We start from the raw sequence: 24,826 nt of genomic DNA, 5'->3' as shown, positions 1-24,826 counted from the left end.
TATCAAAATGATGTAGAGGCAAAAACTGTTTCCTCAATGGTGAGTAAGCAAAGACAACAATAATTCCAAGATTTAAGGAATTTATTACAGAAAAATAGAAACTAGAAAGAACAACCAGAAATAGTCAGCAATAATCATCAAACAGAGTCAGAGACCAAGTCTCACAATTCAGCCGAATAGGGTTCAACCTCTTTCAACCACAGGGGTTTCAAGAGTCTGGACAACCCACATATGCTAAGATCGGTGGTTTTATACAGTGTTGACCACTTATATGGACCATATTTGTCCAGACAGTTCAAATTCCATCTTAAGTACAGAGCATGTTGGAAATCAACCATATGACGTTAAGCATTATTTGCTAAAGCAGTTCATGCAGTTCTGTTGTATAACAGTTCAGGGAAAACCAAGTGTAACACAACACTTGAATGAAAAAACCCAATTTCCCATTACAGATGACACATAAAAATCTTAAATTTTATGTACTATGAGACGTTGTTTTATTAGTTCCAGAAGTGAAAGGCAAGCCTTTTACCTTTAATGATAAAAATCATTGTTAATCTCTCCCAGTTCTACTGACATCAGTGTAGACTCCTTGTGATGTTTGTACGCTCCTTCTCTCGGCTCTATCAGCTTTCCTGCTGATGAAGGTTGGTGTAGAATATGACACTATGGCCTCATCTCTCTGTGCAAATTAAATTGACTTAGGGAAAGTATTTGAGAGGGCAAAAGTCCATTCGAAATGTGCAGAGAACAACATGTAAATATTCTTTCCACGTTACCTGTTGTTTCTGCTGATCAGCATCTGTTTGATGAACAGCAAAAAAATTGAAGATTAATTGTGAAAAGCCATCATTATGTACTACTCAATAGAGTGATGTATGATGCATTACCATTAGCACAAGCACAAGTTTTCTTCTTGATGATAAACCAGAGGAAGAATATAACAACCACACTTGCAGTCAAAACGGTACATAACAGTATGATAACTGTATTGGCCATCTGTAAATCCCACACATAAAGGGCTGAAAAAAAGTTATAGGCACCAATTAATTGTAACTGAGCACTTTGGTAAGATTATAAAATACTTTAAAAAAATTAGATGATCCAAATCCTTGTTGTTAGTAATAAATAGAAATATTCTGTAAATACCTTTGACATCCAGTTTTTTTCCATTACCAAATATAATTTCTCCACATGCAGCCACAGCACAGTGGTAAGTCCCAGCATCAGAGGACGTGATGTTCTTTGAGAAGCTGTAGACACATTTCTGTGTTGAGTTAACCTCAAGACAGCTCTCACATCCATCACCACTGTTTTCATGTGCATAAATCAAACTGGGGTGAGACTTTTCTGATCCAGCTCTGAACCAGTACACACTGTGTTCTGCTGGACAGCTTTTCTTCACAGAGTTAAAGAGGACCGAACACTGCACAGTCACTGGGTCTCCCGGATAAACCGGATGAGATGGAAGCTCCTGAATGATGGCAGTGATATCTGGTTCTGATCCTGGGAAAAAAAAAAACAGAAAATGAAAATGATCTTTTACTTGCTTTAATAAAAAGAGAAATACGAAATTATAAATACATTGTACATAAAAATTCGAATTCAGCAGGATTTACCTTTAATTCTGAGAAATGTGCCTCTCAGAATTTTTAAATCAAGATTGTCTATTTCTATACAGTAATAAAGACCAGAATCATTCAGATTACTTTTACTGATATGAAGAGTAAAGTTCCCAGACTCTTGTTTTGCTGTGAAATGAGGAGTCTTGGTAACACCATCATATTCAAAGGCAAATGTTCCTCCCAGAAATTCAGGCCAGTTTCCAGAAACAACTCTGACCCAATGCAGGGTTGCCCCAGTATCTGATTTGAGGCGGGAACACGTCAGAATCACATCATCTCCAACAGCAACAGTTTTCATTTCCAGCATCAAATTATGTGTGCATCCTAAAAATGAAATCAAACAGAGTACTGAGAGACATATTTGTATATGCCATGGGTTCAAAAACAGCAGCAAAAAATGTAATGAAGCTAATTTTAGATACTTACGCCCCACTCTGAGCATCAGCAGTAAATAAAAGATGATCAGCATTTTGTCATTAGTCCACCAGTCACTACATTTATGAAAGAGCTCATAATAATCAACATCACAACATGATTCACCTTAATGTAATCATGTAAAGTGGGAGGGAACAATTTCAAAACAATCTGATTGGCCTTTTGTTGTGTTGGCGTAGTACTGTACTACCACAGTGGAAATAAAACCAACCATCTTTCCAACCTAAACACTTAAAACAACACCAGCGAAAGCTTTTGTTTCATGGTTCATGGTCACCAGTCACACATCATCAATGACGTATGGCAGTCCAAACACCTTCATTAACTACATGTCCATTTCCAGAAGCTTTTCGCTGTTCAGCTGATTTTAACTAATAGGTGAGGACCATCTATTGACAGAATGTCCTATAACACAAAAGAGACAAAGAGCAACATGAAAAAAATGCAGAAAATTTTTTTGTTTTATGCCAGCAATTTTTTTCTTTTATGTTTTTGGAGCCTGGTTTACAAAATAATTGGTGTATCTTTTTTCTTTTTCTAATGATTAATCATGTTAGCATAGAAAATGAGTGTCTCTGCCAGCCAGGCACCACGCACACTGTTTTTTAGTTTTGTATGAAAAAGTGCTAGGCTGAGTAAATTTACTGTCTCTAGAGCAGGGATACACACATTCGGTCCTCGAGTGCTGCTGTCCTACATGTTTTAGATGTTTCCTTGCTTCAACACACCTGATTCAGATCGATGCATTATTAGCAGCTGTTGGTACCAATGGGAGACAGTCTCTCATCCCAGTTTTCATGCCAGCTGCTCCCTCTTTCCCCTACCAGGGCTCTCTTTTTCCATTTCCTATCCCCTATGATTACAGATGCAGCCTTGTGTGCTTGAGTCTAATTATACTATTTATACTGGCTGCCAGCCTCATCTCGCTGCCAGATTGTAGATACTGCTACAGTTAGTCCAGTTCTAACCCACAATCATGACCTTATAACCATCCCTAGCCTAACCTCGTTTTGCCCTGTACTTCAAATTCTACTGACCTGACCACCTGACACCTCCCGCCTACAGGGGACAAGACCCACATCTTCTCCTCCAACTAATCTAATGTCTCAAACTAAATTCTGAGATCACAACACTTATCCTGCATAGAGTCTGCATTTGGGTTCCACCTCAACAACTCTGATGCTGGTAGGTCGGCACATGGAATATCGTAAGATTCTACGGACACTCACTCTTGGCACCGTTACTTCACAGCAAGGCTCAAATGGCTGGGGACTTTCTGTGTGGAGTTTGAGTGTTCCTCTCGTGTATGCATAGGTTCTCTCCGGGTAGATACTCCGACTTCCTCCACTGCCCAAAAACATGCACGTCAGGTTATTTGATGACTCTAAAATTGACCGTAGGAGTGAGTGTGAGTGTGAATGGTTGTTCACTCTATGTGGCCTCGTGATGGACTGGCAACCTGTCCAGGGTGTACTCTGTCTCTCATCTGATGGCAGTCCCTCCAACATCCCTGATTAAACGGGTACAGAAAATGGATGGATGGATAATTCTATTATCAGGCACCATGAGTGGACCTCTTGCCAAGAGTGCCAATTAATAACAAACCAACCATGCCTAAAGTCTGCTTGCTTTGTCTTCACAGGACTAAAAGGAGATATTTTTATCAGTCACTCAACACAATGTCCCAAAGTAGTGTCATCTCTGAAAAGGATGCTGCAGAGGGGCGAACAAAGACACTTAGTTGATAATGTGACATTCCGTAATCAGACAAATGATGTCTTTCTGTACTTTGAGTCACCAGCTCTGTTTATTCCCTTAAAAAAATCTGAAAAAGCTCTTCAGCTTCTCTTTGCATCTTTACACAGTCAATTTTTTCCCTCTTTAACACCACATTAAGTATTAATTTAATCAACTTGTGAAGCTGAAATCAGACAAGGGGTGTAGCTGTAGGAGGAAGAGCATTTGCCTAACGATCAGAAGGTCGGGGGTTGAAGGGTCCTTAGGCAACATATAGACTTGAAAAATGCAATACAAGTACAGTCCATTTATCCGTTAACTGCATGGTTTCAGTCACTAATTTGGGCATCAGACTGTAAACCAAATAGTAAATGCTACAAAAATGTCTAACACTAAATTGGAGAGGAAAGCAAGTGACTGAAATTAAATTGTGTTTAAGGCAGACAATTCGAAAGCTCCAGGTCATAAATGACAACCTTACCCACTCTGTCAGTTAGCAACTTAAGCAAAAAGGGCACTTCTCATAGAGGCTGGTGTGTGTTTGTGTGTGTGTGTGTGTAGGGTATGATAACGGGAGGAGGGGTGTCATTGTCACGCCTCCCATTCTTCTACTGTTATGACATCACTCTTTCACACCAGACATCAGACTTTCACTTGTCACAGAAAAACATTCACTTCGAAGTGATGTGAAAGGTGGTTTGTAATCCTGAGAAGAAGAAAAAAAGACAAACCCAAAATGTGGTTGTTTTGGCTCACTACAACATTGACGTGGATATCTAATTGCAGTGCTGACTGAAACTGCAGCAGTATACAGTCAACAGGAACATTCTGGTTTGTGGTCCTCATCTGGCTCAACATACAGTTAATCACATGTTCGTCTGACTACAGTTCTACTTAAGACACAGTGCTTTACTGGCACATAATCAAAACCATAATCAGAGGATCAACGTTTTGACTGCAGGCGGGGCAGTCTCAAACAATATTCCCTGTCTGCCTCTTCAGTGTGCGCTATCCAACAACAACAAAAAAGTTCTTAAAAATGGAAGAGGAAAAAAAGATTTTACAGAGTACTAACCTGGCTGAGTTATAACAAATAAGATCATTCAGATACACCAAAACCAAAATCTTGACTCTCTGAAACACTGTCCAGCACATAGACTACACATATAGATTAGATTACACAAAATGGGGTTTAAACACACAAACAAGTTAATTAAATAAGTCTAATTCAAAACAAAACAACAACTTTACATTTTTACATGTAGGCCATGCTTGCGCTCTCCACATTTTCTTTGTGCGCTTGTACCTGAAACAGAATAAGACATAAACGGGAGTGGAAACTTTAGCATTGCTGTGGTTGGCTTCTAAGGGTGTGAATATGAATAGGCTTCTCTTCCTGTCTAAACCCTTGCTTTCATCACAGGAAACTGGTCTTGAACTGATATGTATTTTGAAACCAGTGCAACAAAATTATTCTATTTTCATTTACATTTGATTTATATAACAATAAAAATAACTTAAGAGTAATTCAACTGTACGGGGGGAAGGACACCAACACCTGCTTTGTTGTGCTCTCATGATATCTTTTTTTTCTGACATTTTTACGTGGTTCCGTGGTTCCATGGATCAGTGCGATAAGAAAAGGTCCCAGTCATCCATGCATACCATTGTGGTAAGAGTAATCAAAGTATTTGACAAATTATGGCTAGTAGCTTTAACAATACAAAGTCTTTTTAAATTGTTTCCAATGTGCCACTTTGGATGATGCATATTTTTGATTTGAGTATGCACATTTACAATAAAGAGAAACATAGACACAATTGGCCTTCTCAAGCTTCTTGCATGTCTTCTTGCATGTGGTCGAGGCTCAGTCAGGCCTGTTCTGAGTAAACAGCTTCTGTGGTTGGTCTAAGGGTGGAGAAAAGGCCCACCGCAGCTTTTGTCTGTGTAGCTGCTGCATGTGGCTTCATTTTTTTTTAATGTAGCAAAGTCCATTAACAATAAAAAACAAAAAACAGAAGGAATCCACGTGGAACAGAAGGAACAAAGAAACAAAAGCTGGGAACAGGACATGAGAAGTTTATCTAGCAGAGCGACGACAAGACAGGAGGAGAGGACACATTGTAATGACAGGGGGCGGTGCCCAATTGAAGATGTGTGTAGAGAAAATAAGATCAGGAAGTAAAATCTACACAAGCGTATAAAGACAGATTTCAAAACAAAACAAGAAGTGACAAATAAACCCATGAAGTAGACGTTCATCAGGGAAAAACAATGTCTGTATGTTTGCTCATCCGCTTTTCTCACACTTTATATTGTAACAGAAAAAAAAATATTAAATGAAACCATAAATAAAAAAAGATCTTTTTAATAGCAGACTTATGAAATACAGGCAGTTGCAATGATTATTGTAATGGGTCTCAGAGTGGTTTATTTCACCTTCCCTCGTAAATCTAAAAGCCTGTTATTCATTTTGGAACCTGTAAGACACAAATATCTGCAACAGTTCACAGAAATAATACAAATTTTAAACTTAGGACATTAATTACATTAATCTAGTTTTGGATTGGTTATAAAAACACAAAAACACACAATTAAATAGAAAATATACAGCTTTCAAGCACACCAACAGCAGGTGGTTTGTATGTTATAATAGCAAGAGGAACTAATTACTAAGTTTTCCAATCAATTCAGTTTGGAACAAGAGGACTCCAGTCAGACTGCAGAAGTGTGTCACTGACTGACGATAGAAGTCGGATGCAGCAAATATCATAACAAAAAGTCTGTAATTTGTAATAAATATCTTCAACATTTCAGTCACTACCTGATTCCTACCTTGCAAAGTTTGCAAGGTTGATAACATTCTTTTCTTTTAGGGATCGAGGAGTAGGGGTCATGCCACCCTTCAACAACAAAGTTTTAATTTAGCAACGCATATAATGACAAATCACAGTTTCATTTGTCAGATATGTCAGATTATTGAGAATTGCAAATTAATTTGTCATCACAGATCAATAATCCAACCCCAAGGCCTTGATAGCAGGGTAGATATTCTCTTTCTCAGTGTTTGCATCCTTTATTACACCACCATCAGCTTTCATCATGGTGTAGATGACAGCAGAACACACCCAGGGGTCTTCAACACTCTTAAAAGAAAATAATATGAAAACATGATAAAAGTCTTTTTTATTCTGATTTATTTATTTATTTCCATGTCTTACCTGCAGATTTTTCAGGACACGATTGTTTAATTGCTGGGATACTACAGCTGAAATAGTGAAAAAGGAATTAAAACAGATAAGAGATAAGGTTGCATTAGTTTTGAATTTACAATTTTATATAAAGAACAATCCGTAGCTTATTTTACCGTTGCAACAACCACACTTGTTTTTCTTGATGCCATAAATTAGGACAGCTAAAACAATTAGACTGAGAGTCAAGACGGCACAAAAAAGAAAAATGACGGCATTGACCCTCTGTGACCACATGTCTGTTCCTAAAGGGAAAAAAAGAGAAACAAAATCAATGCAAAGAAACAATATAGCTTATTGATGAGTCAACCCCCCCCCCCCAAAAAAAAAAGAAAGATTTTTGATAGATCAAAAATACCTTCTGTTAATAGTGAGTTCTTTTAACCTATGTTGTGAACACACGATAAGCCATTAGCAGTAAAGCTCACGGCTCATAATGGGTTGAATACCCTCAATAGTGGAACTTGGAAGCACAGTTTATTCAGTGCTCAAGCTCACATTTATTTTTCTACTGATCAGGGAAACTAACCAGCAATCTTTCAAACTCAAATCTCTTCTCCAGCCTCCCTGCTCCCCTTTAGCAGATTTAATATAAATGTTGCATTTACCTTCATTATCCAGCTTGGCACCATTTCCAAATAATATCTCTCCACATGCGGCCACAGCACAGTAGTAAGTCCCAGTGTCAGAGGAGCTGATGTTCCTGGAGAGGTTGTAGACACATTTCTTTCTTGAGTTAGTCTCAGGAAGCCTCTCACATCCATCACCACTGTTTCCATGAGCATAAATTAAACCAGGATGAGATTCATCTGGTCCAGCTCTGAACCAGTGCACACTGTGACCTGCTGAACAGGTTTTCTTCTCAGATTTAAAGAGGACTGAACACTGAAGATTCACTGGGTCTCCTGGATGGACCGGATCAAATGGAGGCTTCTGGGTGACAGCAGTGATATCTGGTTCTGGTTCTGGAAATAAAAAAACAACAAATCAAAAATGTACATGTTTTACTTGTTTATTTAGAAGAAATCTATGTGGATTCACTTTTATTTACCTTCAATTTTCAAAAAGGTTCCGTACAAAAAGGTCATGTCAAGTTGTTTGATTTTAAAACAGTAGTAAAGACCAGTGTCATTTAGGTTAGCTCCATTAAAATGTAAAATAAAGGTTTCATTCCCTTGTTTTGCTGTAATGTGAGGAATCTGGTTAACATCATCAAACTTATCATCAAAGTTATAAGTTCCTCCCAGAAATTCGGGCCAGGTTCCAGAAACAAGTCGGATCCAATACAAGGTTTCTTGGTGCAGATGAGATGTCTGACGAAGACACGTCAGGGTCACGTTTTGTCCAACAGAGAAAGATGTTGTCACAAACTTAGAATCATCTGTGGATCCTGGAAAACATGCTGCCCCAAGAAAATCAGACAATACCATTTTCATATAAACAATAAAGAAAGATATGTATATTTCTTCCACAGTAATATTTTTTATATACTTACGTCCCAGTCCGAGCATCAGCAGTGCATAAAATATGATCAGCATATTTTGTATTAACACACCAGAGGCTTCATTCAAATAACAAAACGTAATAGGGAGGATCACTTTAATACGATCATGCAAAGTGGGAGTGAACAACTTCTAAACAATCTGATTGGCCTTGATGTTTCACTGTGTGCACTGAACGGACGAGATCAGATGGAGGCTCCTGAGTGATGGCTGTGATATCTGGTGCTGCGAAATAAAAAATAACAAATACGCTTATTTACTCATCTAGTGAGAAACACTACTAGAAAAAATAACTCAGCATAATTACATTTGCATTTATTTATTTAGATTATTTTCAAATATTCCACTTTTAGAGGTCACGTCATAACTTAGCTTAGCTAAGTTAAAATGTAGAATAACGTTTCCAGGCTCTTATTTTGCTGTAATGTGAGGACTCTTGTTTATATTATCAAACTGCAAGTTAAATGCTTCTCCTAGAAATTCTGGCCAGTTTCCAGAAACAACTCTGATCCAAAGCAAGATTTCTTGGTACAGAAGAGATGTCTGACGAGGACATGTCAGAATCACATTAAGGCCAAGGCCAGTGTTTTTTTACCCAGACTTATTCATTTATGCAACCTGGAAAACAAACAGAAATCTATCATGGGATAATAAAAGAAGAGATGTGTGTATATCATGTTCTGAATTACTGTGAAAAACATCACAATACTTGTAGTAGTATGGTAATGTAAGTTTTGTTTGACTGCTCTACATACACTTACACCCCACTCTGAGTGTGAGCAGTACGTAGACTATCACAGACATTTTCTCAGTAATCCACTTGTAACTGCATTTACATTAGAGCCCGTCTAAAGGGGTGTTACCATAACCATGTAAAGCACGAACAAACTATTTCAGGCAAATCTGATTGGCCATTTGCTACATTAGCGTTCCACTGGAGATTACATCTTTTGAACCAAAACATGTAAAACGACATGAGCAGCAAGTGTTTGTTTCATGGTGGCCTTTTAAATAAAGAAACTTACAACAATGTACATAAACTTCCTGGTTCACAAAATTACAACCTGTAACATTATATGTAAAACACAAGTGAGTCGGAGGAGACGTGGCCATGATCAGGCAGCACTGATCATAAGACCTGTCCTTTTTGTGACGTTATCAAGTGTGTGAGCAAGTGGATTTTCTTCAGAAATGAAGGGTCAGAAGCAGAGCAGTTTTGAGTATTGTAGGCTGAAATTCTGTTTAAATACTAAATGGGACATGGTTCCTCCCTGGTTACAAAATTTTCAGGGTGAATTCCAAGATTTTGGACCCATCAAGAGTTCATGTGTATTGACTATTCTTCCTGCTCTTCTCTTTCTCCATCACCTGGGCTCTCACTTCTGATGTCAACACTGTGAGTTTCTCATCCATATACTTTAAAAATGAATCCTCCTCCAAATAAAGATGATATTAACCAATATAACCAAAGTGTAGACTTTCCATTTAGCAGTTCCATTTTCTGACTTTCCAATATGCATCATTCTGTTCTGCCATGACACTACATTGGAACCAAGTTATTCAAATTATTTAAACATTTAACTTTTGTTCATCAACTGTCTTTATTAAACTACAGTATCAGTTAAAGGTTTGGACACCCTTACCTATTGATTCTAATATTGGATAATACTGTACATTTGTGGGCTTGTAGGCTCTTTTCCAAATCATATAAACATTTTGCCAAACAAAACTTTTTTATTTGCAGAGCTTTGTAGAGTATTCGACATGGACTGAGTGAGATAAACCTCAGCCGCTGCAGCCTCAGTGAATACAGATTCTGTGAGGTGCCTTTTTTTTTTACACACGAAGTAGGTATCAGTAAGAGAAATCATAGCAAAATTCACAGTAAAATCATTTGTTGCTAAATATATTTACCTCTTATTAGCCACAACATATTTTTTCATTGTAGTTTGAACATTCAACAGATATTTCTTTTTTAAAAATGCATCTTTTCCCTTTTTTTTAATGATGATTGATGGCAACTTTCATGTCTGTATAATTCATGTCTGTATAATCAATCATGAATTATACAATTCTCTGCGTATTTAAGGGCAATACCTAAAGTATGCTATATTAAAAATGACTGTGGGCAGTTTCTGACAATGACAATGTGGGCAGTTTCTGCACCACAGCAGCGCTACAGTAGAAAGGAAGATGGTGTGACTGCAAAGATGCAGCCCGGGTGGTGAGAACTGCACAGGGGATTGTGGGCTGCCGTCTGCCTGGGGGAGGGCTGGACGCATTGCTAAGGATCCCACCCACCCAGGCAACAGACTGTTTGTACTGTTGCCATCAGGAAAGCGGTACAGGAACATTAAAACAAGCACCTCAAGGCACTCAGGAACCCCCCCATAGTGACACACATCCCCCTGCAGAACACTCACTCAAGCCCCTCCCCCCTTCAGTCAAAAACACCCTCCCAGACTCACACCCTCCTGTTCACAATCTCACACTCACTTTTGCCCCCAAACTGCACTTTATTCTCATCCTCAGAATTACATTCTCATTTCATTACATTCTGTTTTTATTATATTCTATTATGTACAGTCTCATTTCAATACATCCGACTTTATTCTAATTTATTATGTACAGTTTTTTACTTTAATGTGTACCTTTAAGCCGTGAGTCTGAAGAAATGTTCGATATGTTGTATAATGTCAGTAAAGACTCTTGATTCTTGATAAAGACAGCCTTATGCAAAACAACGTGGCACCAAGGATGACAATACAATTATTATTTATAGTGGCCGTGTCACAATGACAGCTTTCCCTTATGCTAGTTTGCATCTGTTACTGCCTCCCTTTCAGACTCAGAGGCATATCAGTGGTGGGTTCTTAGAAGTGTAGTGTGTATAATATAAGACAAACAGCTTATCCCACTGCAATATCTCTTGCATTTACTCATTTGTTTGACCTGTGTGCACGTATCAAACACTTTGCTACAATGGTACATAAAGACAGACAAGCCAAACTAAATTTCTTCTGATTTCAGAAGCTCAGCATCACAAACGATGACCCTCTCACTCTGTCTGTCAGTCACCACAGCAGGAAATGCACAGCATACAGAGAGGGGGGTGGTTGTGATAACACCCTCCTTCCTCCACATTTCATAGCACCACTATAAGTATCACAGACTTTCATCTGTGGGAGATCAAAAGTGTCAACTTGCATACTAGTAGTGATGTGAGAGAAACTCATGTGAAACTCAGCAACCAGGCCAAGACTGGAAAATTTTGGTTTCTCTCTTTGTCAGGGTCAACATACAGTTTACTGCAGGCCCTTAGTTTGATATTATCATACTACCCTGTCTCAACATATGTTTCTAATCAAAGCAAAAATAAATAAGATAAAATAAAAAAAGCAAAACAAAGAAATAAAAAACATAAGAAGCTCAACAACACAATAACTGCTGCAGCAGTTTTGGGACATGGTATTATACAAGTAACACACAGAGGGGTGCACAAATGAAAAGTAACAATATTAAATTAAATGAATGAGTAAAATTATATTTATTTGACTTTGTGTGTCTGTTAGTAGTCGTTTATGTCCTTTGTGTGCATAGTGCTGCTTGCACCTTAGACACACAGATGCAACGGATGGAAATTTTTGCATTATGGTGGTTATGACCTCAAACAAAGGTGTGAAAACTCAGTGTCATGTCTTCCTGTCAGGCCATCTGCTTTCATCTTAAGAAAATAGTCTTTAACTGCTGTTTAGGGTTAAAGTTAGACTACTTAATCTTTTCTAAATATGCATGTTTACGAACAACACATTGTTGTAATGTTCTAATATTATCTGAAGAAGGGACACACACTCGCACAGTCAGTCTGTGATTGTTTTTGATCGTGCTTTTATGTGGTTTGGTGTTCAGTGGTAGATACCGATAAAATAAGAGATGTTGTTGTTTGTAAAAGTTTTAAATGATTACTACACTAAATCAGACATAAAGGTGCCCGTCTTTCTAAAGTCTGTTTTTATCTTATCACTGGGCACAATAATGGACAGAAAGACTGTCCAAATAAGTGGTGAATGGATACAAAAATCCATAAAATCAAAACCAAATACATCTAGAAAACTAAAACTGAGTGGAATAAACTGCTTTATCAAACTAAGAGGAACCTGCTGGAGCCTCTTGTAGCTCATTTCTCACTTCATATCTGGTTGAAGATCAGTCAGGTCTGTTCTGAGTAAACAGCTTCAGTGTTTGGTCAAGGGGGCGGAGAAACAGCCAACCACAGGTTTTGTCTGTTAGTGATGGTGCTGAATGTGTCTTTACTTGTTGACAGAAAGAAACATGTTAAAAGAGTGTTGATGACATAAATAACTGTTAAGACAAAAATGGATGTTGTGAATCATGAAAACACATAGTCAAACCCACAATAAGAAACCATATATTACAAAAAAAGAGAAAGTTAATCATAATTTTGAGTTCAGTAGGGTAGTCTTGTGACATCCTTATATAAGACTTGAGCACTTATAGTACTGTAATACTGAAACACATCTGAAGCTAATTAGAAACGCAATGAAAGAAACTTAGAGTTTGCTTCTTAATGCAATTCATAACTCTCAATAATATCATGGGTCTATGAAAATGAATGAATAATGTTAATAATAACAGATTACACATTTATAAGTGCTCTTCTCTCTCTCTCTCACAAATAGTATAGCTCATAAGTGTTAAAGTTTTTCTTTCCCTCAGTGTTTGCTTTATCCTGAAGAGGGACACATTTTCCTTGACTTGAATCTTTTCACAACCTTCCAAAAGCTTTTGGCAGAACTCGAATCAGGCATTTGGTTCCATTTCCTGACAGTATTTGCTGAACCTGAACTACTGAACTTTCAGACCTGAACTGACTAGAGTTAGTGCCTCTACCTCCTGAGGAAGAAGAGGCTGGTGTGCCCTCCTAATCAGGCAGGAAGTGTTGTTGCTCCAGGTGAGTGTACACACTGCAAGCAAAGCAGCCCTAGCACATGATTGCACCTGCACCAGTTGCACAGAACCCATACTCCAACAACACCAATGGTCACCTTGACCAAACAAATCAATATTCTACCTTTTCTTCAGAGAGATTAGACAGTTCTGAGTCGCCGCCAACCATGATCAGTGATGGGAAGGTAACAGACCTTGACCGTGGCAAGTCAGAAAACAATTTTAAACTGTAAACAACACTTTATGAATAACTTTAGGATTATTTTGATCCTGTTTGTAAAGCGCTGACATCAAACAACGAACATAAATGCACCTAATTCTTGTTTTAGTTCAAGATGATGTACAATAATCTTTCACCTGAAAAAAATGAGTGAAAGCCAAATATTGCCATGACATTTATGTCCACGGTAAATGTGTGTAAACTTCCATTTGTTAAGTGAGAAGAAGGGCGATTTTGTCAAAGCCTTCCGTAAAAGTGAATATCTTTCATAGTCCCCCCCTGTTGGCCATTAGAAAAAAGTATCCTTAAGGCATTTGTGCAACAGATTTTTACTAAACTACATTAAAAACGTTTAAAACCTTTTACAGAAACAAAGAATTTCAGGCACAATAAAAACACTAAATATTAATGTCCACATCTCTTACAAAATAAAAATTGAACACTTGTCATTTAAATGTAGTGGGGTGTTCCTCACATACTTCGACCAATCATTGAATCCTGCTTTAGAGGCTTTGATCACCTCATGACTAAACCCTCCATTTGGGTTAGAGGACATCAGCAGTGCGAGACAAGACTAGCTGCAAAACAATGATTGTAATACTGGCTGCTTGGATTCTTCTTGGTATAGAATGTAAGTGTAATTATTTCCAATAAAGAAAATACATGTATATATATATATATATATATATATACCAATTACTGTTTGTACAGTCCAGTTTGTGAACTGTGCAAACAGTTATTTGAAGCGCATGTAAACCTGCAGAACTTGTATTTATCAATAATGTTTGTAACTGTAGTTACACTCTTGTGATGTTATTTGTCTTTTCTTTTCTGCAGCTGTGATTCAAACAACAGAAGTTCCTCACCCGATCTCTCTGACTGTAGTCAACCTTGGTGAGAATGTTACTCTTCACTGTAAAGTCTCTGAGAACGAGCTTCAGTTCTTTTACTGGTATAAGCAGCCCCTTGGACATATGATCCAAAAAATATTAAGTATATCTCTTGGTAAGCCTGAACAGTTGAAGGATTCACGCTTCAAAGTAACAGCAGAGAAGCCTCAGTATTTTCTTACAATATCAAATGTGACCAAAGAAGATGAAGCATCTTATTATTGTCAAATTGGAACAAGGCTTTCTCACACGTTCGTTAATGGCACATTTTTGGCTGTGAATGGTAAGGTCTGGTTCTCTTATGTTCACTATAAAAATCACTGATCACATAATTTATCAATGTGATAATAAATGGGATATGCATCTATTTCAATTCCTTTCTTAAACTGAACCCTACAGATCACAGTCAGCAGAAATGTGTCCACGCAAAACAAAGTTTGAAGACGGAGTCAGTTCAACTCGGAGACTCTGTGACTCTCCAGTGTCCGCTTCTTTGCAAGAACAAAGGAAAGGCAGAAAGAGCACTGTGTCGAGCTGAACGCAGTGTATACTGGTTCAGAGCTAGATCGGAAGGATTTGATCCAGGACTCATTTACACACAGAGGAACATCAGTGATGAAGATATGGAGAGAAGTTGTTCTTACAGTCTATTAGTAATAGACTCTTCTGATGCTGGGACTTATTACTGTGCTGTGGTCACATGTGGACAGATCCTGTTCAGTGAGGGGACTAAAGTGGACACAAGTATGTCTTTAAAATAGTATTACATTCAACTTGCAAGAAAAGTATTTTGTTTGGTTAGATACAGGCCAATTTAACTATTTTTACCAGGACTCAGTTAAACTCCTTAATTTTAAAAAGTCAAAAAGAAGAAGCCAAATATAATGAAGTAGTTTTATGATTATTATACAGAGAACTTTTGAAACCCTCTCTGACTCTGACAAACCAAAGTAACAATCAGTTGTTGGGAACAATGGGAGTGTTAACAGTTTTTTTCCCCCTGTCTGATTTAACATGTTGAACCAACATGAGATATGCCAGTGAGAGAGATCTCTGGCTGTGTTCAGCACTGTGAATGACTTCTATCATACACAGATAAAGCTCAACATTTAAAGTATGTGTATTAATTACAGTGCATAAAGTTAAAATCCAGATCTTTGAGATTAACTCATTGGACAAGGTACATAGACTCCTGTCTCGTTCTGTGCTGGCAAATAGCGTCCTAGATGACCTAATTAGAAGTTGGACATCTTCTGTGTTCAAATGTTAGTTATTTGACAAAATATAGCATCACGAGAGGGCACAGAAGGGGGGCTTTCATCTTTTCTTGCAACTGGTGCTTGACCTAGGTTGACAGTTTGTATGTTACTTGATACTTGATACTTGATACATAATACATAATACATGACTGGATAGTGTAGTGGTATGATTGCCACCTTTTGTGTGGGAGACCTGGGTTCAAATCCTCTGCATCAAGGGTACTATGTCCTGTAGGGGCCCTTAGGCAAGACCTCCTTACCCTATCTGCCTACCTGTAAACTGTTTTGGATAAAAGTGTCTGCTAAATACATAAACATTTTAAACAAACATCATTGACTATATTTTCAATAATAAATTATTTCTCCCATTATGTTGTAATTTTTCCAAACCAGAGTCAGAATTGGATCCTGTTGTCATTGTGCTTGGAGGACTCCTGGCCTGCTTTGTTACTGTGACTGTCATCTTAATTTTCTATGTCAAGCAAAAGAAAGATTGTGAACATTGCAAAGGTAGGTTCGCCAAATACAGATACAGATACTATACATATATCATTATTGTTGTTCTTGTTTAAGAAAACTGCATTCGGATCATGGCTTTGACCCTTTTCAGAGCAGACTTTTTTGGTCTTTCAAAGAGGAAGAAACAAAGGTGTAAGTGGGTATATTTACCAGTTCAGACAAAAGTGCCCAAATATTGCATCAGATCTGAATGGATTAAAATGACTGTATTCCATTTTTTGAAAATCTATTAAGACTCACGATCAGAGCTCACGAGGGTATGTGTATCCATCGTTTGCTTGTGTTTTGTATTTTGTTTTGTTTAATTATAATTAAATTGTTGGCAGTATCTATCTGCATTTTTAACAAACTTTACTAAGATGAAATAAAAATACAAAAGCCATTTACTTCACGTCTAGCTAAAGCAGAAAGAAATCTGCTTCCTGAATAAATCACATCACAGACAAATATATCATATTTGACCAGCCTGCAGAGCATAAAGGATTTATACCATAAATAAAATTTAGTTTTCAAAATCATTAAAAAGTAATCTGTTTTCTCTGCCCTGATGTGCTGGGGGTGTGTCCACAGAAGACCCTCATTGTTAGCTCAAAACAACCACACTGCAAGGCAAACACAGCAGAGTTCAGTTTAAATCAACTAAATTACTTAGAGATGAAATCATAAATGCAGTTTGAATAATAACTGGTCTATCCTCTCAAGCAAGCCATCTGTCAATGTTGAGATAGATACAATAAGTGAAAGTAAACTGGACAACAACCCACTCAACTACAGCGATGAAAATGGTTGATCTGAAAGCCACCGCTGGCCTGATGCATGAGCTGGAGGAAAGTGAGTCTGCCTTTACTCTTCTCTGGATTTCGACCCAACTCTGATACTGGCGTGTCAAGACACCATCAGAACAGTGTTTGGCTTGCACAACCAGCAGATAACAGCCATAGAAGAGACGCTCTTCAGCCACAGCGATGACCTAATCAAGCTAGCATCATCACTGGAGTGAACTGAAAAGCCAAAGCAGGCCTGATGGCCAGAGCAGACAACCTCAAAAATCAATTCAGGCTACAGAAGCTGATAATTGTCCGCCTACCAGAAGGAGATGATAGAAAACTACTTTTGGAATTTGTTTGATGTACTAGTGGTGGATAGGTTGACATAGCACACAGAACCTTAGACATGGTCCATCGCTGTCCGATTTCACCACTTCTAGGAGATGAAATTAATTTCTTCCTGATCTCGTTGTAGAGGAATAATAGTTTTATTTACCAGTGAGCAATCTGCATTTGCAAGCATTTGCTTGCCTGATATATTCAGTCCCACTGCATTGTGGACCTATGTTTTAAGTTCTTCCCTAAAAATCCCACCTGCAACTTCAGAATTTGGTTCAACATAGTTATTTTTTAACATGTTTTAAGCAACTGTTGCCTTACACACATATGTTTTCATGCTAATATCTTTATTTAGTTTTTCTGACTTTCTGTTGTATGGAACAACATATTTTACAACATAAAATGAGGAACCAGGAGGTTTTTTTTTTCTTTTTTCCAGAAGATATGAGGGGCCCCCGTCTTCCTGGACATGGCAAATCAAGTGTGGAGCAGTCAAATAATTTGGTGAATATGGCTCTTGTAACTATCTTACTGTGTTTGATAAACTGGAATAAAAATATTATTTATATGTTCTACTTGGAGAACCTGCATCCTGGTGCTAACTCTTAGACACGCTAACCTAAATACTTCTGAAAAGCAATCACCCCCCACAGCTGTACAGAAAGGCAACACCACTGCCTTAATTAGCAGCTTTCTGCAAAGGGACAGAATTGAGCCTTAGGAAGGGCTGAAAAGCATGTCAGAGAGCCTCAGGTGTTGCCCTAAACTTCTAAACTCTACAGATATCAATCTGATGGGATCTGATAGCACCCATAAGAAGCAAGCCCAAGAGATGAAAGCCCTCCCCCTTTGCTAAGATCTTGGTATAAGACACTCCAGGACACCTTCAGAAGTTCCACAAGTGACCACAGAGCTCTCTTGGCAGGATGAGGAGAGCAAACTCTATATTTGGCTCGTGGTCATAATGTTATGACTTATCATTGTATATATATGTATTTATATAGATATAATTTTTCAGACAAACAACTAAGAAAAAACTGATAAAAATAATAATCATAATAATCTGTCTATCTTGCAGCACGGTGAAGCAAAGGAAGCAAACTATGCATCAGTGGAATTTTCCACAACAAGCGCAAAAAGAGGGAAAAAGATAGAGTTCCAACAAGAGTGTGTTTACTCTGCTGTCAGATCAAACCACCACCAACAGCAGATCTCTATAAGGAAAGCAGGAATTGGACACTAAGTTTCACAAGGCAGAGTGTGTATTCAGGATTTCCTTTTCAACTGTTGCAGTCAGCTGATGTTGAGGAAGAACATTATATTTAAACTTAATTCAATTAATTGCTCAACGTGTATAGTATGTGTCTGTAATTCATGAGACATGGTTGGAATATCAAAGACGTCATATCATATCCATCTATTAATTCAGTAAATAAATCATTATAGTCATTATAATTACTTTTTTTTGATTGATTAAACAAATGTATACTGTATATTGGGGGAAATATATATTAAATCAGAATTCAGGTTAACAGATTCAAGGTATTGAAAAAAAATAAAACTATATACTATGGATTCCTGGTTAAATCCTTGTTACATTATCAGGCTACAAACTCAAACTTTAAATGTTGAATACATCTCACTGATTCTGGCAGGTGTTTAGAAAGCTGCAGACCAACCACTAACAGTTCTGCACTGTAATGTCACACCAGCAGCAACAGCTCTGATAACAGAATGTGTGATTCATTTTCTCATATATATCAATAGAATTGTAAATCATGCCGACAAACACTTCGAGCAGTCACAAAAAATATTAGGAGCAATAAGTTACTAATCAAACCACGCACAAAGCAGTTGGCTGTCAGTTTCATCAAGGTGAAGATGTCAGCAGAATAAAAGTGCCTGTCTTCATCTCCCAAATATTTTAAACATTTGTGTTTTTCTTACCAACACTGTGTTTCCTCAGCACAACTACTGCTGGAATATTATAAACATAAACAGGATCCTGCACTTTGAGTAACTTCTGTTACCTGCCAGCGGTCAGCGGTCAGCTATAACTTCCAGACACAGTTCAGAGAACACACAGAAGAACATGACAGTTACAAATAACCGCTAAGCTCTTTATTCAATAAACACATGTAATGACAATTAGAAAAAAAAAGTTTCAAGGGACTGGCATGTTTCATGGAATTTGAATACATACAACAAAAAAAAGCAAAACTATCAATTGTGAGTTACTGAAATTGAAATGCTGACATTGGAACACATATGATCAATTAGATATTTTCTTACACAAGAACCACTCCTTCAAAGATAAATGAAAAAGCATTTCAGTACATACAGAACTTTATGAAGTCTGAGTAATCAAAGAGGGGTTCATATGACTTGAAGTTTGTTTATCATCAAAGGACATACACACATCACACAAACTGATTATTTTAATGTCAGAGTTTTCTATTAATATACAGATGAGCTGAGTGAGGAAAAGTTAGAGAGACAGAGAGGTAAGTGCTCTCAAGGTTCTTTCAAGATGGATCTTCGAAAAGCTTTTGTATACGACAACGCCAGCTGAGGCAGACGTATCACAAGCCCTTTTAAAATGTTTGGTAATAAATTGTATAAAAGTGGGACTGTTTTGTAGGACTTGCAGATAGTTTGGGCAATTAAATGAATGATGTAGACCAACATCGAAATGTGTTTAGCTTAAAAAAATATAATCTGATGTTATGACTGAATAAAGAGGTTATTTTCGAAACAGCGTATTTGACATTAACAATGACCAATAAATTCAGTTTTGTAAAGTTAATCTCAGAAAACTCTGACATCAGAGTAGATCGTCTCCTCCTTGGCTGTTGCTTTTCTCCTTCCTGCTCTGGGAGCTTTGCTCCTGGTAAAGATTACTGTGGAATACGCCAATGAGTCTGGATTTCTCTGAGGAAATAAAATGCAAGATTTGAAAATTGGTGAGAAGACTTAATGTACGTACACATTAACAGACAATCATTGCTCACAATCATTTTTAGCCACACCTTCAATTCTCACCTTCTGCTTTTGGTCTTCTGTTGTTTCACCATGAGAGACAGAAGCTGCATAGAAAAAAATATATTACTATCCTTAACATGAAGCTAAATGAAGTTAGCTTTTGGGAAACAGTAGTTTATGGAAATGTAAGCTGTTGGTCTTACCTTGGCAACAATTACAAGATGTTTTCCTGACAGCACAAACAAGGAAGGCCGTAACAATCAGGCTTACAGCCAAAGCAGCACATAACAGAGAGAGAAACATAACGGTCTTCTCTGCATCATGTGTGCTGACAACTAAAACATACAATAAACAAGGTTTAGGTTTAATAACCCAAACAAAAAAGGAGATGAATGAGTCTGTGATAGAAATGTGATCGGATCACCTTCGATGTCCAGTTTTGTCCCATTTCCAAAAACTATCCTCCCACATGCAGCCACTGCACAGTAATAAGTTCCAGCATCAGTGGAGGTGAGGTTGTCCTTAAAAAAGCTGTAGGCACAACTCTGTAGGGACTGAGCATCGGGACTCTTCACATCACATTCACCATCACTGTTACTCTGGCCATAAATTAATCTGTGATGTGATTCATCTGATGCAACTCTGAACCAGAAAACCCTGTGTTCCTCTGGACACGTTTTCTTTTCTGAATCAGAGAGGACTGAACATGGCAGAGTCACCGAGTCTCCTGCATAAATTGCATCAGATGGGGAGCCTTGAACGACTGCAGTAACGTCAGGTTCTGGTCCTAGAAAAAGCACATTTAGGTTCAAATATACATTCATGTCCATATTAAAAACTCAAATTTCCACATAATGTTTTCACAAACATAATAATAAGCAATTGTTATATGAAATATACAAAATATACTGTTTACAGGATTTTGGGCTACATGGTAACAATTAATTACCTTTAATTTGTAGAAATATTCCTTTATAAAAAGTAATGTCCCTTTGTTGTGATTTTAAACAATAGTAAAATGCAGTGTCACTCAGCTTAGTTTTTGTAATCTGTAGAACTAAAGTTCCTGGTTCTTGTTTCGTTGTAAAACGACCAATCCTGTTCACATGATCATAGTCGAAGTTAAATCCTTTTCCCAAGATTTCTGGCATGGTTCCAGTAACAGTTCTGATCCAAAACAAGGTTGCACTGCCCCTAGATTTATTGCGATTACACGATAGGGTCGCATTCTCACCAACACCAACCGTCTTTGTCACAAAGTTCTCATCAAATGTGCACCCTGAAACATATAAATGTATCACAGAGCAGTGTTTAATTACAGATCCATGTTTATAACTCCTCTATCACAATAAGAAAAAGTCTTACTTTTCAAACACATGTATAAAGAATCTGATCTTATTTATATACTTACACCCAGCCTGGAGCAACAGCAGTATATAAAGTATGACACGCATTGTCTGATCTCTCCACTCTGACTGCAGTTAAGGCGCATTATAAGATGATTTCCTTTAATGTACTTATATCAAATGGGAGGGACCATTTTCAGAGAGATCTGATTGGCCTGTTATGTTGGCATGTCACTTCACTACCCCAGTGGAAAGACATAAACCAGAACTTTCCAACTTAAGTATGAAATAACACCAGTAGAATGTTTTTATCATATCATAGTGGTGGGGTTGATTTGGTTCCCTCAGTGTTTGTCTATTGTTGTTTTTCACTTACTGTAAACATTGAGGGGCCTCTACGGGAGATATCTTTTCAATGTGATTCTGGTACATGATGTAACATGCTGAAGCCATCATTTTGATATTCATTAATCAAATCTGTACGACGAAGAAAAAACAAACAGTAACTTACATTCAAACAATAAATTGCCAGCATGACCCTTGGAATGGCATAGGCAAAGGATGGTCTGTTGACCATCCAATACCACTGGTGCAATTCACCTAGTTTCATATTACTTCATGGTTACTTAAGTATACATCTATAACAGTGACAATGGATTTGATTTACTGTTGCAACCATCAAGCAATATTTTTATCCCTCAGGTCAAAATGTATCCACCACAACAACCATAAGACACAAACACTGTGCACGATAATAACTGAAATTAGATAATGCAACAAGGTGAGGAAATCATAAACTATTTGTCTGTGTAAACATAACTGCTATAGTTTGATTTACAAGTGAGGACACAAGTGCTAATTTAGCATAAATCAATCTGAATAACAAGGTACAAGAAGTACAGAAGTGCAGGTGAGGGCAGGTTCGATGTGTAAGGCTGTTGTTGCTGTTAGCAGAGGAGGTGTGCTCTGAAGAGAGGAGTTGTTAAGAGATTCTTGAAGGTAGAGAGTGATACTGTAGCGTTTGATAGCTTGTTTCACCATTGTAGAACAACAACTGCGAACAGTCTGCATTGAGACTCCCTTGTGTGTATGGGTGGCAGTACCAGATGATGATCCTGAGTGACATAGAATGGTCGAGAAGGAACATAAGGTTGCATGACAGAGTTTTAGAGACCCTGCAGTCACTTTTAGGCTGAATTAGAGTCATAAATATGGTTCACCCTGCCATGGGTAGCCAGTGGAGTTTCATGGGTAATGACGTGATTTGTGTTCTTCATGGTCGATTAAACAAAAGCCGCACTAATGCGTTCTGTACCATTTGATGAGGTTTCACTGTGCAAGCAACGACACCTGCTAGAAGAGCAATGCACTCGTCAAGCTGGTAAATAACCATGCCTTGTACCAAGAGCTGGATGACATACTGAATAAAATGCAGCACATTAACTGTGAACTGAGCACAATAAATACCTAGTGGTCTCCAAAGGCCTTCTATTGAAAACACTGGGAAGAAAGAAGATAGATATTTCGCTCTGACTCTATACAAAGCTCTTAAGACAACTGCTACACACACAACTGTCAAGTGGAGGAGCCAAGATAGAGTTCTGTGGTAATGACTTGTATTTTCATTAACTTTGATTGTAATCCTCATTTACACATTCAGTTACTGTTTCCTTGCACTTTCATTCACTATTTATTGCTGTTTTAGACATTACAAACTACCTGGTTAGGGTTAGTTATAAAAATGAGATTGTTAAGGTAAGGGATTAGAAACAAGGTGGATATGGTGAGGAAAAAAACACATCTTTTATTAGAAGAGACACTGTGCCGTTATGATATTGCACATATAATATAAATCCTGCCCCACAGAAAACATGCGACCTTGACATGCAACTGAAATATTTTATTGTGAAAATTGTGCTGGGTACCCCCAACAAATCTCTTTGTGACTTTTTCATGACTTTTCACTTTGTTTCATGATACTGCTTGTGGTGGAAATACAAGCATTGCCTTGAGTGGCTACAATCAACTCTGCCAATTGAATGAAGCAATCAACTGAATGTATTACATGAATTTATTTCGAACACAAATTGTTTTGAAGATAAATACTGTACAAAACATTCAAAAGTTTTCTGTAACTTGTAAAGAGCATTTAGAGAATGAAATGTAATTTTACCTATTCACAGTGTGTTTTTCAACCAACACACTTATAGATACAATAACTTGGAGTCAAAGGCCAGTCAGTTCCTAGGAAATTTCATCCATTGTCTTGAAAGTAAATGGCCAATGTGACGCATCCACAAAAGCACCTGACAGTCGAATTGACTCAAGTACAAAATCTAAGGCTGCATGATAAAAGAGACAAAAGAAGTCTGCTCTTTGTTTCATTTATGTATAGTATTACACACACACCTACAGACATGCAAAGCAGCGCATACTTAGCGCTTTCTTGCTCTTTATATTCTTTTTCTGCTTGTGCACACTGTTTAGTGACAGACAATGCATGGAAAATTATTCTTTTATGTGGTTCAGCTTTCAACAATGTATTGAGTCTCACTTTTGTTTTAAATGAAGAAAGCCTGTCTTAAGTATCATCTTATCAAAGCCAGGTCAACAACCACTTTATTGTTACAAATACATTGTACAGAAGAAGCTGAGGGATTCCACTATGTTTTGATCACATCTCTGTGCAATTTGGTACTTTTTCACTGACAGCCGCTGAATACAAAGATGCCTGTAAAGTAAAATCTTGATTATAAGAGTATCAAATTGAAACCTGTATGTGTGTCAACTGTATGATGTCACTGAGGGGAAAAATAAGTGTGAAAAGATTCTGTGGGGCAATGAATGTTGCCCTTAGACGCAAGCTGGATCTTCTCATTTATCCTACAGTTAGTACTTTTAGCAAACAGTAGGTTAATTCAACTTAATTTTCATTTAAGATTAAAGACAGATACGTCACTCTTTTTTTAAGTGGAGAATGTACATG

At 37.5% G+C, this 24,826-nt stretch overlaps 3 protein-coding genes across 3 annotated transcripts in view; 1 reads left to right on the top strand and 2 right to left on the bottom strand.

Moving 5' to 3' along the window:
- Window positions 1–18,862, top strand: part of LOC140317824 (uncharacterized) — a 98,064-nt gene extending 79,202 nt beyond the window's left edge. Inside the window, exons 5-6 of the mRNA XM_072395331.1 lie at window positions 17,952–18,016; window positions 18,591–18,862. Of these exons, the coding sequence (XP_072251432.1) occupies window positions 17,952–18,016; window positions 18,591–18,755 (230 nt within the window). The 3' untranslated portion in view covers window positions 18,756–18,862. The remainder of the gene's footprint in view (window positions 1–17,951; window positions 18,017–18,590) is intronic.
- Window positions 291–8,218, bottom strand: LOC140318507 (uncharacterized). Its single transcript, XM_072396338.1, has 12 exons — window positions 8,100–8,218; window positions 7,657–8,013; window positions 7,165–7,293; window positions 7,019–7,065; window positions 6,822–6,943; window positions 3,290–3,407; window positions 2,052–2,133; window positions 1,620–1,949; window positions 1,150–1,506; window positions 891–1,022; window positions 780–802; window positions 291–682 (listed from the first exon to the last, which is right to left on the bottom strand). Exons 1-12 carry the CDS (start codon window positions 8,134–8,136, stop codon window positions 554–556), a joined length of 1,863 nt encoding a protein of 620 aa, XP_072252439.1. The 5' UTR covers window positions 8,137–8,218; the 3' UTR covers window positions 291–553.
- Window positions 18,863–20,647: 1,785 nt separating the features above from the next.
- On the bottom strand, window positions 20,648–21,969 carry LOC140317766 (signal-regulatory protein beta-2-like). Its single transcript, XM_072395278.1, has 4 exons — window positions 21,906–21,969; window positions 21,444–21,773; window positions 20,919–21,281; window positions 20,648–20,829 (listed from the first exon to the last, which is right to left on the bottom strand). The coding sequence occupies exons 1-4, from the start codon at window positions 21,946–21,948 to the stop codon at window positions 20,648–20,650; spliced, it is 918 nt and encodes a 305-aa protein (XP_072251379.1). The 5' UTR covers window positions 21,949–21,969.
- Between the last annotated feature and the right edge of the window lie 2,857 nt (window positions 21,970–24,826).

The sequence above is a fragment of the Leuresthes tenuis genome, unplaced genomic scaffold (assembly GCF_036924035.1).
Source record: "Leuresthes tenuis unplaced genomic scaffold, fLeuTen1.0.hap1 SCAF_11, whole genome shotgun sequence".
Taxonomy (NCBI): Eukaryota; Metazoa; Chordata; class Actinopteri; order Atheriniformes; family Atherinopsidae; genus Leuresthes; species Leuresthes tenuis.
Note: the sequence above shows the minus strand (reverse complement) of the source record. Positions and strands in the feature narration are given on the sequence as shown.